The sequence below is a fragment of the Camelus dromedarius genome, chromosome 1 (assembly GCF_036321535.1).
Source record: "Camelus dromedarius isolate mCamDro1 chromosome 1, mCamDro1.pat, whole genome shotgun sequence".
Lineage (NCBI taxonomy): Eukaryota > Metazoa > Chordata > Mammalia > Artiodactyla > Camelidae > Camelus > Camelus dromedarius.
In genome coordinates this window covers 86,721,257-86,739,226 of record NC_087436.1, presented here as the reverse complement: position 1 = coordinate 86,739,226, position 17,970 = coordinate 86,721,257, and the positions used below count along the sequence as shown (strand labels likewise).

Here is a 17,970-nt window from a genome sequence, read left to right as displayed (position 1 = left end):
TCAGATAGTGATTGATACTCGTGAGAAATTCTGTGAAGAAAATACAAAATGATAATATGATAGAGATTGGGAATGGCCACGTCAAGGAGACATTTGCACAATACTTGAATGATTAGAAGGGGGAAGCCATGAGAGATCTTATAAAGCAGAGGGAACATCTAGTACAGAAGCCCTCATAAAGGAGAAACTTATGTATTAAAAAGAACAAGAAAAAAGGCCATTGTGACAAGGCATGTTCAAGATAAGTCAGGGAGGAATAGAGGAAAACAAAGTTGGGGAGGTAGGAAGGACCCATGCCGTGTAAATCCTTTCAGGCTATGATAAGTTTAGGTTTTATTCTTTTGGAATATTGGAAATTCTGGAAAGCTATAGGAGAATTTTGAGCAGGGAGAGACATGAGTTGATTTACATTTTTAATAAAATTGTACACAGGATGGATTTTAGAGAGTTAAGATCAAAGCAGAGAAACAAGTCAATTTAGCAGAACAGCTGAGATACGGTGGTAGATTTGACCTGGGTTTTAGGAGTAGACATAATGATGAGTGATTGAATTTGGTATATATTGTCAAGGTGAAGTTGACATTGGATATTCATATGTATTGGATAATTGCTAGGTATTTTTGTTTTTTTCTTGAGCAACTCCGTAGATGATGGTGCCGTTTACTTAACATGAGGAAGAATTTGGAGAGGATCAGATTGGGGAATAGTTGGGAAATCAGTAGCTTTGTTTTGGCTATGGTAAGTTTGAGATGCTTATTAGACATGTGAGAAGTTGAATGTAAATTACTGGAGCTCAGGGGAACAGTTGAGACCTTAGTGTCAACTCTTGAGTGTTCTTGACATCCCCAGGAAGAGCAGTGCATTTCTTCTTCTGTGTTCTAATAGCATCTTTTATCCCAGAGGTTTTTTTTTTTCATAGTATTTATTGTATTGCTCTGGTGGTTTGTGTGTCTGTCACAGTCTGGGATTTTGTTGTATTTCTCTCTGTGGTCTCAGTTTCTGGTGCATAATAGATATTTAATAAATGTTTGATGAATAAATCATGTTTATTTTCCATTACCACTTTCTGTCAGTTTTACCTGTATGGAAGTGCAGGAGCAGATTATTAATATGCAAATCAATCTGAATAGAAAATGGTCAGAATAACTGAAATTGCCACTGGTCATTTTCTTAGATGAGGGTAGTGAACATAGAAGGGGAAAATTCTTTAAGGCCTTTCTTAACTGTGAAACATGGAGTCTTAGCCAAGTACCTTGGACTTACTTAATGGTGATCTGAGAGAATTTATGAAAATCCTTAAGAGTTGTAGTTTATTGGACTTTTAGGTGACATTAATGTAAAACTTTTTGCTTATTGGGAACATTTTGATCACATAATCCATCTTTGGTGCCTTTCACCTAGTGCTATTCTAAAATAGGTTTAATTTTATTATATACTCAGCAACGAAACATTCTTCATATTTCATTTCAAATCAGATGTTACAAATTTATTTTAACATCTTTATTGTATTTATGTTTGAGTGTTCTATTAAATTAAACAAGCTAATAACACTTTTTTTTAAGGTACAGCAGGGAAGAACTGGAAATTCGGAGAAGGAAACAGCACTTCCATCTACAAAAGCTGAGTTTACTTCTCCTCCTTCCTTGTTCAAGACTGGACTCCCACCAAGCAGGTTAGTGAGACATTGATGATTCCGTTTTTCTTGAAAGCATTGATATCTTTATCTTGTATTAGTGCTGTATGAAGTATAAAAGCTTTGAATGATACACAGAAAAACTGGAACATTCTACTTGATTGTGGTACAAAATGAATTCTTTGTGAAAATTCATCTAAAAAACCTAGGTAAGCAAGAAATGAAACGTGGTATATAGTTACATGTATGTATAAAGAGACAAAAATCTCACATTCGGGAATGGTGGTAACAACAATGGTCTTGCTGTTTTCTGTGCTTGTTGTTCTTACATAAAGAATTATTGAACTTGCCAAGTCTAGGTCTACTGGCCCAAAGATGTTTACTGATTTTAGTAAGAGAGATTGTAGAAATTTCAGCTGAAAGAATCTTTCAAATTGAAACCATTTTCTTTTCTTTGGTTTGTTGTGATAATATCTAACTTTTGAGTTCCACAAGGTACCAATTGTAAGGGGCAAATATGGTGGCAAATGTCCTTTTAACTTAAGCATGGCAAATGATTAGCCTGTTACCAGGAAAATGGTAAAGTGTAAGCTAAGACTGGCGAAGTTTGATGTCAGCAGTTTAATCTGGGGTTAGATAAGAATAACTTAAAACAGTTGTTTATCTGGGCCTAAAACATCAATAACGCAGCTGTTACTAGTTCTCAGCCAGATCATTTACTTTTTGTGTTACTTGCTTTAATTTATTTTATATAGTTTCCTGATTTTGATATTGTGATAACTGTATACTGTATGAATTCAGAAAGAGAACATGTAGTTTAGTCTTAAGATCAATATACTTGAAACTTTCAGCCAAAATTAAATGTCACAAAGCCATCTCAGATTTTGACTGTCTCTTAACAATTAGTAGTCATGGACATTGCAAATTAGGTTTTTTAAACTAAATGCAACCTTATAAAACGTTTGACTAAAAAGTTAATGATAGCTGAGGAATCCTGATTCTTTTAATATGTAATACTCTTTTATTTTTTTTTTTGTATTTTAAAAGAGATCAACTTTCATTCATTGAGTATGGTGTTTTATACTGTAAAGTGGTGTTAAGAGCTTGGATTCTAGATCTAGACTTCTGGGGTTCAGATTCTGGCTCTGTTACTTACTGGCTGTGTGTCCTTGGGCACATCCTCTAATTTTATTCTTTCATTTCTTAATCTATGTAATAATAATACTACATAATAAATACCCTCACAAGGTAGTTATGTATATAAGTGGATTAATTTATGTAAGGTGTGTAGAACAGTGGTACATACATAATAAATATTCTATATGGGTTACTATAATTAAACTAATTGAACTTTTAAAAGTCAGTAGCGGTTTTTCTATATTTTGCCTAGCCATTCCCATCCCCCCTTTTTTGAAAATTTGGGTCAGATTATGTAGGGCATTGTGCCATTATAAGGGTTTTGGCTTTTTATATAAGTGAAATATGTGGGGAGTCACCATCAGATTTGGAGCAGGGGAATGAAATAATCTAACTTAGGTTTTTAAAGTCAGCAGTTCTTAACTGCTTTATTAAGCTCAGACTACAGAAGGATTAAGGGCAGTACTTGGGAGACCAGTTAGGAGACTAACAATTATCTAGACGAGAGATGGTTAACTTAGACCAAGGTGGCAGTGGTGCAGATGGTAAGATGCAGTCAGATACTGGATACGTTCCAGAAGTAGTAAAAGATCTTTTATATCTGAGGTGGAAAAGACTACAGAAGGAATGGTTTTTTGGAGGAAGAAGACCAAGGGTTCAGTTTAGGACATAATAAAATTGAGATGCCTGTTAGACATACAAGTGGAAAATTTGCGTGGGAAGTAGATACATGAATCTGGAGTAGAGGGGAAAGGTATGGGCTGGAGGTACAAATTTGGGAGTGTTCAGTGTTTTAAATAGTATTTACGTGAATCTATGAAACTGAGACTGTAAAAGCAGTAAGTATTATTAGAGAAATGGTAAGAGGACAGAGCCTTGGGACATTTACTTGCAGGTCAGAAAAATAAGAATGAACTGATAAGAGGATGGATACTAGTGAAGAATGACTAGTGAAGTAGGAAGAAAACTCTGTATATATCTTGAAAAGGATATGTTTCAAAGTAGGAGATATATTTAACCATTTAGTAGTATTGATTGGCCAAGAAGAAGAGGACTGAGAATGAATTTTGGATTTTAAAATGCATAAGGGTCATTCATGATTCTGACCAGGATCATTTTCAGTGGTATAGGGTGAAGATTTAAAACAGATTTTTTTGGAGTGGATTCAAGAGAGAATAGGAGGAAAGGAGAAGAATTAAAATGAGACAATTAGAATGAGGAATTTGAATGAACAAAGGGAGGTTTTTTGTTTTTTCTTTTTTCTTTTGAGGGAGCAGAGAAATGGGACAGTATCTGGTGGAAAATATGAGGTCAGGAAGAGAGTTTTTTCCAAAATGAAAAAAATATATATGTAGCATTTTTGTATCCTTATGAGAATAAGTTACTAAGGGGGAAAATTGGTGATGCAAAAGTGAGAAGGGACAATTGTTAAGAGCATTGTCCTTAAGAAGATCAGAGGGGGTGGGAAGTATAAGGAGAGGATTTAGCCCTAAGGAGGAGCATGGACAATTCACCCTTTGTAACAGGGGGGACAGCAGGATAATGTGAAGGAGGATGGGTACATAATGGTGATGGGAACAACTGAAAGGTCTCTTTCTGATTGCTTCAATTTTTCCCAGTAGCGTAGGATGCAGGCCTGTCTGGTGAAAGGGAGAATAGTGGAAGGGGGTTCTGAATGTTTGAGAGGAGAGGAGACGGTCTGAAATAGTTATTTAGAGGTGTGTGGATAAACTGGGGAAAAGGAGCAGGATGGCTAGGCAGTTACCTGGAGGGAAATCTGGGGTCAAGAGAGAGCTTTTATATATGCTGATTTTTATATGCTGATGGGAGTAGAGTGAGCAGAGTGAAAAATTGACACAAAGAGACTACATTTCCAGCTTTTCCTGACATTAATGGCCATAGGTTGAAAATGAGACAAGTTAGCGTGTTTAGGTGTGTGTCTCTTGCCCTTGTCAAGTACTCATGTGTTCATGAAGAGAAGCTAGAGCTGGATTTAACAGACTGAAGTTACACCAGGCCGATATGACAAAGGGTTAGAGGGGCAAGGAAGTTGAGAGTGTACTTGAGGGAGTGATTATAATGATGAATCATGGATCTAAGGAGAGCTGAAGGCCAGATGGGTAAAGAGTGATGGGAGGACACTGGTGGATAAGGACAGTAAAAAGAAGATAAATGATAGAAAAATTAGCAGATTCATCACTACTAGTAAAAAGAATGGATAATTACCACCACAGCTTCTAGAAGCAGACCCAGCATATTAGTACTGCCACTTTTGGGTATAGAGAACAGTACTCATTGCTCATTAGAAAAGTTTGTCTTCTGGATTCATCTTCATTTGATCAAAAGGATGTTTTTTGGTCATTGTGAAGTATTCCCTAATAAATATTTGTGTTTTACTGTTTATAAAGTATTTTTGTTTTATTCTTTATACTTAAGGAAATTAGAGCAGTATCTTTCAAAGTAAAATTTTATTGACTTTAGGGAGAAGATAGTAATGTCCTTTAAGGCATAAAGCTGACTGCACAGCAAGTATTTAGCGATAATGAGGTATACTACTGACCTAATCACTGTATTTCGATTGTTTAAATCTTAGATTTCCTTACTAATACATATAAGGCTGTAGGCTGTTTGCACAGAACTTTTTTTTTTTTTTTGGTAGTTCTTTGTATTCTATCAGTAGGAATGCTAGGTTTCTAACTTTCTGTACTACCCAGCAAATTGGTATACCTAAGTAAAAATGTTAATATCTAATATAACAATGTTTTGCTTAATCTTTGAAGGTTTTCGTATCAATCAATAAGCAGAATATTACCTTACTCCCAGAAGCCCCGGTTGTGCCCCCTTCATTTATTGTGTTCATCTTTTAATGTTGTATTTTGAGAAAAATTGAAACTTATAAAAAATTGCAAGAAAAGTATAAAAGAAGTCTAAATACTGTTCACCCAGATTTCACCAGTTATTAACTTTTTGCCATATTTACTTTATAAAAGTTCTCAAAAATATTTCTTTCCCTGAACCATTTGAATGCTAATTGTAGACATTGTACCTTCTTACCCCTAAATACTATGTCATATATTTCCTAAGAAAAGGATATTCTGTTCCATTGGAAACAAAAATCAAAGTCACAACATCTAATGAATCAGTACTTTAATATACACACCATAAATTTTGCAGATTACTTCAGTAATATCTTTTATGACAGTTCTTTTCTTTCCTTTTATTTTGGATTCTGTCTAGGATTATTCATTACAATTAACTTTTATTTCCTTGTACTTCTTTGATTGGGACAGCTTCTCAAACATTCTTTGGATTTGTTGACATTGAATTTTGAAGAGTATAATCTGTTCATTTTGTAAATCATCCCTCAATCTGGGTTTGCCTGGTGTTTCTGAACTATTAGAGTCAGGTTTTGCTTTGGGGCAGGAATACTGTATAAGTAATACTGTGTTCTTCTCAGTGAAACAGCCTGTAGGTACATGATGTCAGTTTGTTCCATTATTAGTGGTGTTAACTTTAACTTTGTTGTGGTGGTGTTCTTCAGGCTTCTGCAAAGTTACTGTATAAATAAGTAATCTGTGAGGAGACTGCATAAATATCCTGTTTGTTTGAACTTTCCAAGAACTTTTATGTCCATTGATGTCTTTTGCTTTAATGAGTTATTACTATAATGACTACAAAATAGTCATTGTCTAACTCTTATTCCTCTTATGTTTATTAGTTGGCATTCTCTTTTAAAAATGGGCTTTTTCACCTCTCTCACTTACTTCTTATTAGACTCATTAATTTTTATTTTTTGTGTGAAAGAGAGTATACATGGCTTATAAATATGTCTTATTTGTATATGTGGTATATATGTGGTTATAATTCATATTGGTGCTCAAATTGTCCAGAGTTGGTCTTTGGAAACATCTTCTGACTGGCTCCTGTGATCTTTTGACATGTCCCCATCATTTTTTTTTTTTTTGAGGATTTCTTTATTTTCTGGCATTACTAGATATTTTAGTCTTATCTTGTACTTTTTGCTGCCCCTCCCCTAGAAGCTGCCATTTCTTGAAGGGACCATGATGCCTTTTAGTGGGAAATGGTAATTAGTAACTATGATCTTAGCTCTAGTTATGCTCTATGCTATTGGGGTGTCACTATTTCTAGGCCTTTACAGCACCCAGAGCTAGGGAAAAAAGCAATTTCAGTATGAAATTGCCATATGTATATTCTTCTTATAAAGTTTTAATCATGCAGTCATGTTTCTTTTACTTCCAGTATGATACCACAGGTTCTACTTGTCTTTTCCTATTCCATATCGCATCTTCCTTTTCCCAAGTGGGAACCAAGTTCCCAAGTTCTATATGTATATTCATTTGCTTAATCTTGAAATACACACAAAATAGATTAGAACTCTGCACCTACCATTACAGAAAAACAAACGTAATAGAGCTCAAGATTTCGTGGCAGTTTTCACTTATTTAGACTGAGGGTATATAGTCAAAATATTGTACTCAAAAATTTCCTTCAGAGTGGTAATATTAGTCATTTAAAATATGATCCATTGTTTCTGTTTGTACTTATTTAGTATTAGCATTTCTATTCCTCATGCTTATTGACTTAGTTATTTTCTGCATTTATAAAACATTTAACATAGTTTCAAAGGCAAGGCCATCCAAAAGTATACTCAGATTAGTTGCTCTTCCCCAGTTTTTTCATTCCCATTAATAAACAGTTTTATTTCATCTAGTTTCTGGTTTATTCTTCCTCTGTTTCTTTTTGCATAAATAAGCAGATACATAAACATACATATTTTTTCTGTTGCTTTGAAAGACTGTCTTATTAGTCCTTTAAAGGATTGGCAAGAGTGTAAATAGCGGAACACCAGAGGTAAAAAACTTTTTTTAGAATTTTACTTAGAAAGACTTTAATTATTTTGAAATGGAATTTTTATGAAATACGTATTTAGGCTTTTATGAAACACATCAGAATGTTGCTGTTAACTGGTTACGCTAACAATATTTATTCATATTATTGAAGAATTAGGGAAAGAAATAACCAAAGTTTTGAATACGGTTTTGTGAAACTGCAGAAATTGTTACTAATTTATAAAAGCACAGAAATTTATTTCTTGATACTATATGTAACCTGAAGTAAACCGTTTGGTTCTTTTCTCATTTCTGCATTTTGACATCATACTGTCTGTGTTGAAAAATATTCCTAAAAATATTCTAGAGTTAATGTTGATAACAGGCACATCTATATTTGAATACCACTATCAGTCTGAGTCCCACAGCAAGTATTTCAGGTGACTTGAAGAGAATGATACTATAGGAACATGCTAAAGGACTTCAGAAAAAGCATGTCAAGGAAAAGAAGAAACAGAACAAGGGGGGTCAGAGACAACAATATGTAAGAAAAACATAGAAAATTTATCTCACCAGAAACAGCACCTCTTCTCAGTCTCAGACAAGTACTGCCTCCAGAAAAGCCAGTTCAAGCGTTGGGAAGTGGCAGGATCGATATGGGAGGGCCGAATCACCCGACCTAAGGTAAGGCTGTTTTTAAACATTGGATGCTCCTGATGTTTAGATCATCAGTGTTGTTTTGTCTTATTAGAAAGATAATAAATTTTGAGTAGACTGTGCCATATTTTCCCCCTAAATTATATTTTTCAGTATAGAATTGAAGGATTTTTTAAGTTACCTCATGAATCAGGTCCTGTCACCTCATGTCTTGCCCTTCATCTCTCCAGCCTTTTGTAGTATATTATTAGTTGCATGGAACCATGCTAATGGGTGCTGAGTAAATGTTTTTTCTTCCCCTTGCTGCAGGTTTAATTTTCCTTTCTCATATCATACCCTATTTAAAAATCCATGGGTGCTTTTCACTATCTGTGGAATAAAATTTAGCCCTCTGAGCCTGTCTTTAGGACCTATAAAATTAGGCTCCACTGAGTCTTTTCAGTCTTTATATCCCAACAACAGTGCGTTAGCCTGCCATTCTATTAAATGGGTCTACCAGCTGTCCTAGGAAGTAATACGTACCTTTTACTCATGATCCACCCTCCATAGAATTTTGGTTTGTGTTCTAAATCTTAAATTAACAAGCATACAGCCTTGGATGGGTATTGTAAATTCTCTCAGCCTATAAAATGGGAATAATAATTTCTATCCTAAGGGATGTAATGAGAAGCAAATATTTTAGGGTATGAAAATGCATTGCCAACAGTAATCAGTGTAAGCAATTATACTTTGCTTGCCTTAGAAATAAAGACTAAGATACCTTCCTAATTTATCTTTTGAAGTTTTAAATAAGGTGATAGTATATGGGGGTTTATTTTGTCTGCTTTTGTGGTTAAAGAATTTTAAGCTTTCTTCCTGGGCAGTTTTGATGCTAATGTGCTTTAAATTATTTTCACTTACAAACTTTTAAATATTTAAGTTATGATCGTATGTCTTTGATCATAACACCTAAAAGAAAAGTAAAGGGAGGAAACACATCAAAATTTTTATTTTATTTTATTTTATTTTATTTTATTTTATTTTATTTTATTTTATTTTATTTTATTTTATTTTATTTTGAGATTGATCTCCATTATATATTGTCCATGAATAGTAACAATTTCTAGTCAACTTGCTTTGATAGGATTTCTTGTTAAGGAGAATAAGTTAGTTATTCTCAAGAGGATATTCATCTCAAAGTCAAAAATGTTTTGACTTTTTAATGGATGTCCAAATGATAAGTATAGTAATTGATGCAGATAAAAATATATTACTTATATTTTTAGAGTAGTGTCAGTTATATGTATTGTTTTAACAGGTTATAGAATGAAAATGTACATACATTACTATTATTTTAAAAGTATTCATGGACAGTTTTGCATCTGTAGTATACAGTATAGATTGATCTTAGTTTTTAAAAGTAAAATTCTCCTTGAAGAACCAACAGGAAATTTCAGGAGTTATTTTAAATAAAGAAAAGTTAAATCTGACAAGTGTTGACTGGAGTGTATGAGCCTTTTCACATTTAATATTCCTGTGGAACCCAAAAGTTAAATAGCAGTGCTAATAATATACTTCTAAATGATAACTGATTTGGTTATTATATTATAGTACATCGTGCATAAACACTTTGATTTATATTTAACCCGACTAGCAGCATGGACAGCCTATTTACTCTACCAAAAGGGCACAGTAGAGCTTTCATTTTCATCAAGCTACTGTTGATAATGAATGAGTAGTCATCTATGTGTAAAAAGAATAACTGCTTTCTTAAACTTAGAGAGTTTTATGGCCCAAGTACTGGATTTGTGTATCAAATTTGGTTTTGCACTTACGTGAATGTAGGATAGTTCTCTAAAATCTCTAGGCCTCTGCTTCCATGTTTGTAAAGTGATGCGGCTGGACTATGTTATCTGGAAGACCTTTTTAATCCTGAAATTCTTTATTTTCTGGCTAGTCCTTGATTTACATGGAATAGGAGATCTAAGAAATTAGGGGATTTGCTGAAATTCATGGCTGATAAGTAAGAGGCACAGCCAGGGCAAGAATTCCTAGGTTTTTTGCCTTCAAATACTGCAGTGCAGGCAAGTTGACTTTCATAAGCAAAGCCACAGAAATACTTAAAATCAGTTATTTTGTTGTAATTTTAAACTTTACGTTTGTTTCTTTTGCTACTGTTGTATTTTAACATCTGAAATTCCTTTTATATCAATCATTTGACTTGTAATCTTTACTTAAAATAGTTGTGTTTTTTATACGATAATTTATGTCTTGAAATAAAGTAGTTATTTTATAAGGGAAATATTAGTTCTTATATCTGAAAGTGAAACATCTCAGTAGTTAGACTGTGCAACTTCCATTACACTACCCCTTCACCTCCACTACCAAAATAAGATGTTTTGGTAACTCAGAAAACTATTCTGATTTTGTGATTAGTCTCAGGGAATATAGGTAGTAGGAAGTTTTGACACTGTATTTTCAATGTGTATTTTGTGCTTTTGAAAATTAAATTTAAAAAAATACAGGAAACACACTTTCTTGCAGCATAAGATAGAAAATGAGATTCCAGCTCTTGTAATTAATGTAAGTGAGAAATGGGGAGGTTTTTTTTGAAGCATTCCTTAAGTCTCTTTTTAAAGAACAGTTAAACAGTGGTTGAGATCCTGTTCATAAGTTACTATATTGGGAGACCCAGACTTCTTTTCTTACCCTGTTACTCTTAATTTATACAACATAGTATTTTTTTTTAACTCTTCAAGCTAACTATGTATATAACAGTAACATTTTATTGGTCCAAGTTTGTTTTGTACATTCAGATCTGTAACTCTTGTAAAGCCAGTTGGAAGAATGAAGCAGTTTTAATGAACACAAAAAACTGAAATTGGCAATATGGATGATTGCTATAATCTTATCGTGATGTCTAGTTTATTTCTGTATTTTGTTTCCATTTTATAATTTCAAACTGTGCTCCTGTTAGTAATTAGTTGCAAATTCTAGGTTGTTTTATTAAGCTTGTTTTCCAAAATCAGAATACTTTTTAACTAATTGAGGCTCTTGAAAGAGGAATAGTAAAAATTGCTTTATATTGTAGAATCACTGAAATATTTAAACCTGCTTCCATTTCTTATAATAGACAAACTTAAAACTTACAATAAAGCAGAATGTTGAATGAACATTAAATCTAAGATCGACTTCATTTGTTCTTGCACTATGTCTTGATGAAATCATACACTGAAAAAATATACCTGCACCTTCATAGCATGTGAGCACTCTGAATGCATGTTGCTGTATTGTGTAGCTTGTTAACATTTTATGTGATTGGACATATGAAGGTATTTATTTTTTTAATTACCTATGGAAGCATATCTTTTTCTATCAATGATACACTTAAGAAATTCAGCTAAGCATAAGTATGGCCGGCAAAGCTTTATTCCAAGCTCTGCACAAAAGTGAGTAAAGTTGGCTGCCCTAATGAACACATTTATGTTCTCCAGTGAGTTAAATTTTAGCATATTTCAGGTGTTTTTTTTTTCAATATAGCTGAAAAAGTAGCTTGATATTTTAAAAATTCAGGCCCCAGAAAATTAGCATGGAAAACAACACTGTAGAAGGGAAGGGTTTAGAGTTGTTCATACCCGAGCCTGAATCCAGTGTTGGCACTCTATTTCACAAATCATCCTCTTTCCACATCTGTGAAAATGAAACTAATTGGACTTGTATCTTACTTGCAATGTACATATGGATGACATAATTTTTAAGCTTGTGAAAGAGCTATTGCAGGGCACCCGCTAAAGTTTTAGGTGTCTTTGGATCACTGCTTCCATTATAGGCTTTAAAAATAGTTTGATAGAAAATAAACTGCATGTCCTGAAGACAGTTTTTAAGTACTGTTATTTTTATTTTGGACATGTATCACTTTTCTAGACAGAGTTTTTTATTAAGAAGTCTCTACCTGAAAAACAGAAGATATTTTCTTTAAAAACTGTGTATACAGTATAGAGAATATTACTCTCGTGCTTGTGAAAGTAGGAAAAAAGAAAAAATAGAAGCAGTACTGTCAAGTCCACAAAACTCAAAAGGTCAGTATGAAAATATGTATGCAATGAAATCCATAAAATAACTGTCAGACCTTGATAGGTATAACTTTATATTTATTGAGTAATATTGAGTTAAATATTAACTTCTATTAACTTCTTTAAATTCTTTCTAGAAGAGGGCAAAATATAAGTTTCTTTTTTGAGCATGCTATTAGTTGTAGTCCTCGACTTTGTCTACATTTTGGAATTACATGGGGTGAGCTACAAAAAACGATCGATGCTTAGGCCTGAGAGACTCTGATTTAAATATTTGTTGTGCACTCTGGGCTTTGGGAGGCTTAAAAGCTCCCCAGATGATTCTGATGTGCAGGCAGTTTGAGAACCACTGATTTAGAGACTGAATTCTGGCTTGGCATAAAAACTAAAATCAAATGTTAATTGAGCACCTTGGAATTTGAAGTAAGTTGATAGATTTAGCTATAATGAGAACGGATACTTGCATAGCATTTTACAGCCTCAGAGAACTCTTTCTTGTATGTTATTCTCATTTAATTTATAGTCTCTGCCTCTTTGAAAGTCTTTTCGTTGGTAATCACTGTCAAAGGTGGATCATGCTTTTTCTGTTGCACACAGATTGGTAGCTAGTATATTTGCCAAATTGGAATCCTCTATAATATATTTTCCCTACTCTTGTTCTTACCTCCATCTAAAATGTCCTCCTTTCCCATCCTATGTGGTTAAATCCATTCTACGTGTCTTTCAAAGCTCATTTCTTTCCTAAAGTTGCTTAAAAGATGTCACACCAATTTCCATGCAGAAGTGTTACAGCCATCTATTCAGATGTATGACCTGAGTTAGATAATCATACTAAGTGCATTTGTCTTTAATTTGGGAATATGAAATAGTCACATTCTAGTTTTTATCTAGAGATTCCATCCTTGAACAATCTGCTGCCCAGTTCTTACTAGAGGGTCTGTTGTGAGAAAACTGTGTTCATAGATTTCTGCAAGGATATGTGATACATTAATTTTTTAATTAAAAAAATAGTGGTTTTTATTAAAAGAATAGTGGTTCTGAACTTTGAAGCAGTAGGCTCTTTGAAAATTTGCTGCAAACTGTGGACTCCTGCTTGAAAAATACATGTATACACATGCATATATTTAGGTTTAGTGACTTCATTATCTCTCTGTATCCCATGTATACTAGTTAAGAACTCTTGCTCAGAAATATCATTAAATCCTTAGATTAAGCTTGGCCATCAAAAGGACAGTGTTTTCAAACCACAGCACACTGTTTTGCTGTCCTGATTAAATTACTTTTGTTGAATTGTACACTGTTATGCCTCATCCAGTATTGAGGAACATTTTGAGAAACAGGTCTGTGACATTCACTTTTGTTTTTATTGTAGTGATATTGGAGACTTTGTCCCTATTTTCAGTGTATTTCAAAGCATGAGATTGCAATCCGTTAGGAGGGTGTGAAATCAGTTTTGGTGGTCTCAACCACCAAATATTTCTTGGTTTTATTTTGTTTTTTTCCTGTGTTATATTTAAATATGAATAAAATCTTTTAATTTTAATGTTACTTTTTCCTTTACAGTAAGTACTGTTTTGTAAAACTTTTGTTTTTTGTTTATGTGTTTACTGGATTGCTGTGCAAAATGTATTTCTTAAATAACTTTTGTCGTTTTAAAAGTTTAAAACTGCTGTGCTCTATCATACTTTCTCTTAAGGTGAACTCGAAGGAGAAATCTTTTTCTTTTATTCTCATAAATGTAAAATGGAAATAATAGTTGCTACCTCATAAGGTTATTATGAGGAGTAACTATATATAACATGCTTAAAACAGTGCTTTCCTAGCACATAGTAGGTTCTCAATAAATATTAGCTATTATTATTACCAAAAAAAGGAGTCTTTAGAGTTAGTGCTTTGTTTTTACCTTAATGCACATTAAAGACTTTGTTATTAAGAATGTCCTTTATTTTGGCTGTTGAAAGATAGGAAGTTCGGAGATAAATTTGTGTCAAAAAATTAATAACTAACCTTTTGTCTATCTTCCCTTGTTCCTGAGTTTGTCACTTTTAAGATTTCTGTTGTGTCTATGTAAGCAGCTTTCATACCATTTTTGGAACATCGGAATCATCAAAATAGTCATTTTAATTTAATTCCATTAAAATTTCACAGATGCCTTCATATTTATCTGTGCTAGGAGGAAAGGTAGAGGTTCTTGTGAATATTCATTGCCTGTATCAAACTGAAGGTTAATGAAACTGCAGATATCCACCATTGTTAGTTGCTGTCTCTTTCGCCTTTTTACTGTATGATTGAGTCCAGAATAGAGAAGAGAATCTTGATGGTTGCATTAGCTGTCTGCTTTACTGAACAGATACGTAAGTCCATTTAAACCTGTGCTATGTAGAAATCTAAGTTACAGTAGATCTTCATGGTGAAGCTCTACTAAATCTTTTTGTGCATTAAAATAAAAAGTAGTACATTGTAAACTTTAAGAGTAGTAAGGTTCAATATTGCTTACCATAATGTGGCATCTGTGTCAAATAGTAAGGCTTTTTGTTACTTTGATACATGTGTATCTGTTATAAAATATTTCTGACAAAATGGTAAACTTCACATTTTCTAATTAAGGTAAATCAGTTTGTATGATAAAAATGCTTGAGCAAGGAGGTGTTATATTTATGGGAAAATAAGGAATTGCAGTTTTCTAGACTCCCTCTAACAATATACATTTAAGACTAATTTCTTATTGGTATGTTTTTAGAAACAGTATTTGCCATTTTGAATCTTAGTGATAGAATAACCCATTTAAAGCTGAAAAAACTGATCAGACTTCTCTGGACCATACTGAAGAAACTTTAATAAATGAGTACTCCCATGTGTCCCAGAATTTTTGAAAGCAGAAATCCTTAGAAATCCATGGTCAAAGATTGTAGAATCTTTCCCCTTTTGTTACGTCTAACAGTTTGGAGAATTTGCAATCCAAATTGCAAATCCAAACAAATTTGTGAGAATTTATTCTTGTAGGGAATAAATTTTAAGAAGATAGAGGAGAATCCAGTGATTGAGAATAGAACAGAATGGAAAAGAAAATAGGAGAGTAGATAAAGATTTTTACTATGAAGTCTAGGTAGCTATAAATGGTGGTTAATTCTGGCCTCATAATATATACCTTTATCTCTTGGGATGTTGGAATCTAAAATGTATGTATATATGGGAGAGTGCTTTGATATGAAATTATAGTGGTCATAGCTTTGTAATATTTTAAGTTTTAGGAAAAAAATTGGAGGAATATTTGTATTATGTCAGAGGTATTTGAATTTTTCTAATATGTGAATGTTAGGATAGTTTCCCAGCTATACTGAAGGGTACAAGTTAAGTAAAATCACTTTTGATCTTTGAGATCATGAAGGAACTTAGGAGGTCAATGACCCAGGCATAAAATCAGAAAGGCTTGAATGTTTTTTAAATGTATTAAAATTATAGAGAACATAAGTCTTAAGTGGGCAAGATGGTAGGTAGGAATTAACTGTGTACTTGAAGACATTTCAAATGCAATTATAGACTTTCTGTAGGGCCCTTTGTTTTTGTTAGCATAAAATTATTTATAGGGCTTTTAAGGTTCACTTGAGACAGAAATTCTTTCCACAAATCGTAAGCTTTTCAAAGGCCACTTATCTCACTGGGAGGCAGCATGGCTCAAGGGAAGAGGTCTGAGGCTTAGAATCAGAAAGACTCTGGTGTGAGAGTTAGTGTTGCCCTTTAATTATTACTGAGGTTCATGACATCACTCTGGGCTCTAGTTTTATCATCTCTAACAGTACACATTAATTTTTTAAGTTGTGTTATTGTGAGGTTTAGGTATAAAATGTAGTAATTCAGCAGACTGTAGCTGCTGTTATCAGTCATTTTAGGAACCTAACTGTGGTGACTGTGGAAGGATCTATGGTACTTTGTTTACTTCTGTAAAGTTTTAAAACCAGAATTGTTCAGAACTGAAATTAGATGAAAAAAAATTCATCTAATTTGCATCCATTTTTCATTGCCTATTCCCTCGAGTGACTTCTATATCTTAAGTATGTATGTATTTTTAAAGTTCTTAACTACACTAAATGGCTTTTAACATTATTTTACTTTTTAAAATTTAACTTGTTAGATTTTCATATTAAATTTGCAACATTTTTGTGATAGACTATTTTTCCATCTACTTACAAACTTTAACAGTTCTAAATACAGTTGGAGGTGGAGCTACCATTTAAACATTTGAATTTTTCTCTCTAAAGGCAAGTTATCAGAAATGGAAAAGTGGTTCCCTTAATCTTTCTAATGGTCAGAATAAATCACTAAGGAAAATATCCTGTGTGTATTAAAATGAACATTATTTCTTTTCAAGCCCTTCTGGAGAATTTTTTTAAAGTTCTGTATGTAATAAAACCATGGTACGTGTTAGAGTTATAAGGGCCTAAATTTTTATTTCTATTTGTTCAGCATTTGCTACCCGATTCAATTGCCCAAAGATAAATTCAGTTAGACACTGTTAAAAAATAGTAAATTTAAAAGAAAACCTGCAAAAATACTTAAGATTTAGCATTATGATCATTGTTGGGAGTGGTGGTTCTACCTTATTAATAAAACTTAGTTTTTATGACAATGTGAAGTAGCAATATCTAAATGAAGGTTTTTCAGTGTGTGTTGTGATTTAATTTTATTTTAAATTACATTGCAAAGGGTTTTAGATTTTATTGCTTACCTAAGATTTGTATTATTTTTCAAAGATCTAATTAGCTCAAACTGAAGTGATTCAATTTTTGTTACAGGAGATTGCCTGGGGCAATTGATGTTATTGGTCAGACTATAACTATCAGCCGGGTAGAAGGAAGGCGACGGGCAAATGAAAACAGCAACATACAGGTTTAGTATTTTTAAAATTATTATTATTTTTTAACTGAAGGAATATATCTGTGCTCTACATATATTCATAGCACTATGCTATGTGTTAGGTGCTACAAAGGGATTTAAAATGTGGAATCAATCATTTTGTTATTACAAAAGCTGTTCCATTTAGAATTTATAACCTTTGAATCTTTTTCAGTAAGATTTCCTTTTCCTTGCTATAAATGTGATATATAGGCTCATTGGACTGAAAAAGGAAAATATGGGAAAAGTTTAAAGAAGAAAATAAAACCATCAGTAATTCTGAAACTCTTAACATTCTGGTAAATTGCTTCCTCGTCAGTGGGCAAGATTGGGATAGATACTACTATGATTATATTTTTGTGTATCCTTATTTTTTTTTAAATTTGAAATTATCATTTGCATTTTCCCACATTCTCAAAGTATGGTTTAAAATCTCATGATAGATTTATCATATGGCTTTCTATAATTTATTTAATGTGGCATATCTGGGGGAAGTAGATCTCCTTTTTTTCAAGTGAAAGAATGAAAGGGGGTGAGTTATTAGTAGCATGGATAATTCAAGTTTGAACTTGAGTAACTGAGACTTTGAGCTATTAGCTTGATCACATGTTTTTCACTATTTTCTTTCTCTGAGTACTTTTAAAAATGTCCAAAGTGTTTTTGATCCTTATTACCTTTAATAAATTAATCATGTAAAATGTTCTTTTTAGCATCTTTAAAGGTAAATTATTTCTAAAATGGAAGATAA

General features: G+C 32.9%; 1 protein-coding gene across 31 annotated transcripts in view; it reads left to right on the top strand.

Annotated features, from left to right (window-relative positions):
• FIP1L1 (factor interacting with PAPOLA and CPSF1) overlaps nt 1-17,970 on the top strand; it is a 68,575-nt gene that overhangs the window by 16,089 nt on the left and 34,516 nt on the right. For 16 of the 31 annotated variants that reach the window (XM_064486688.1, XM_064486684.1, XM_064486674.1 and 13 more), the window contains 3 exons: nt 1,563-1,672; nt 8,197-8,304; nt 17,123-17,216. In XM_064486688.1, the coding sequence (XP_064342758.1) occupies nt 1,563-1,672; nt 8,197-8,304; nt 17,123-17,216 (312 nt within the window). The remainder of the gene's footprint in view (nt 1-1,562; nt 1,673-8,196; nt 8,305-17,122; nt 17,217-17,970) is intronic. The other 15 variants (XM_064486696.1, XM_064486677.1, XM_064486694.1 and 12 more) reach the window with 1 other exon arrangement.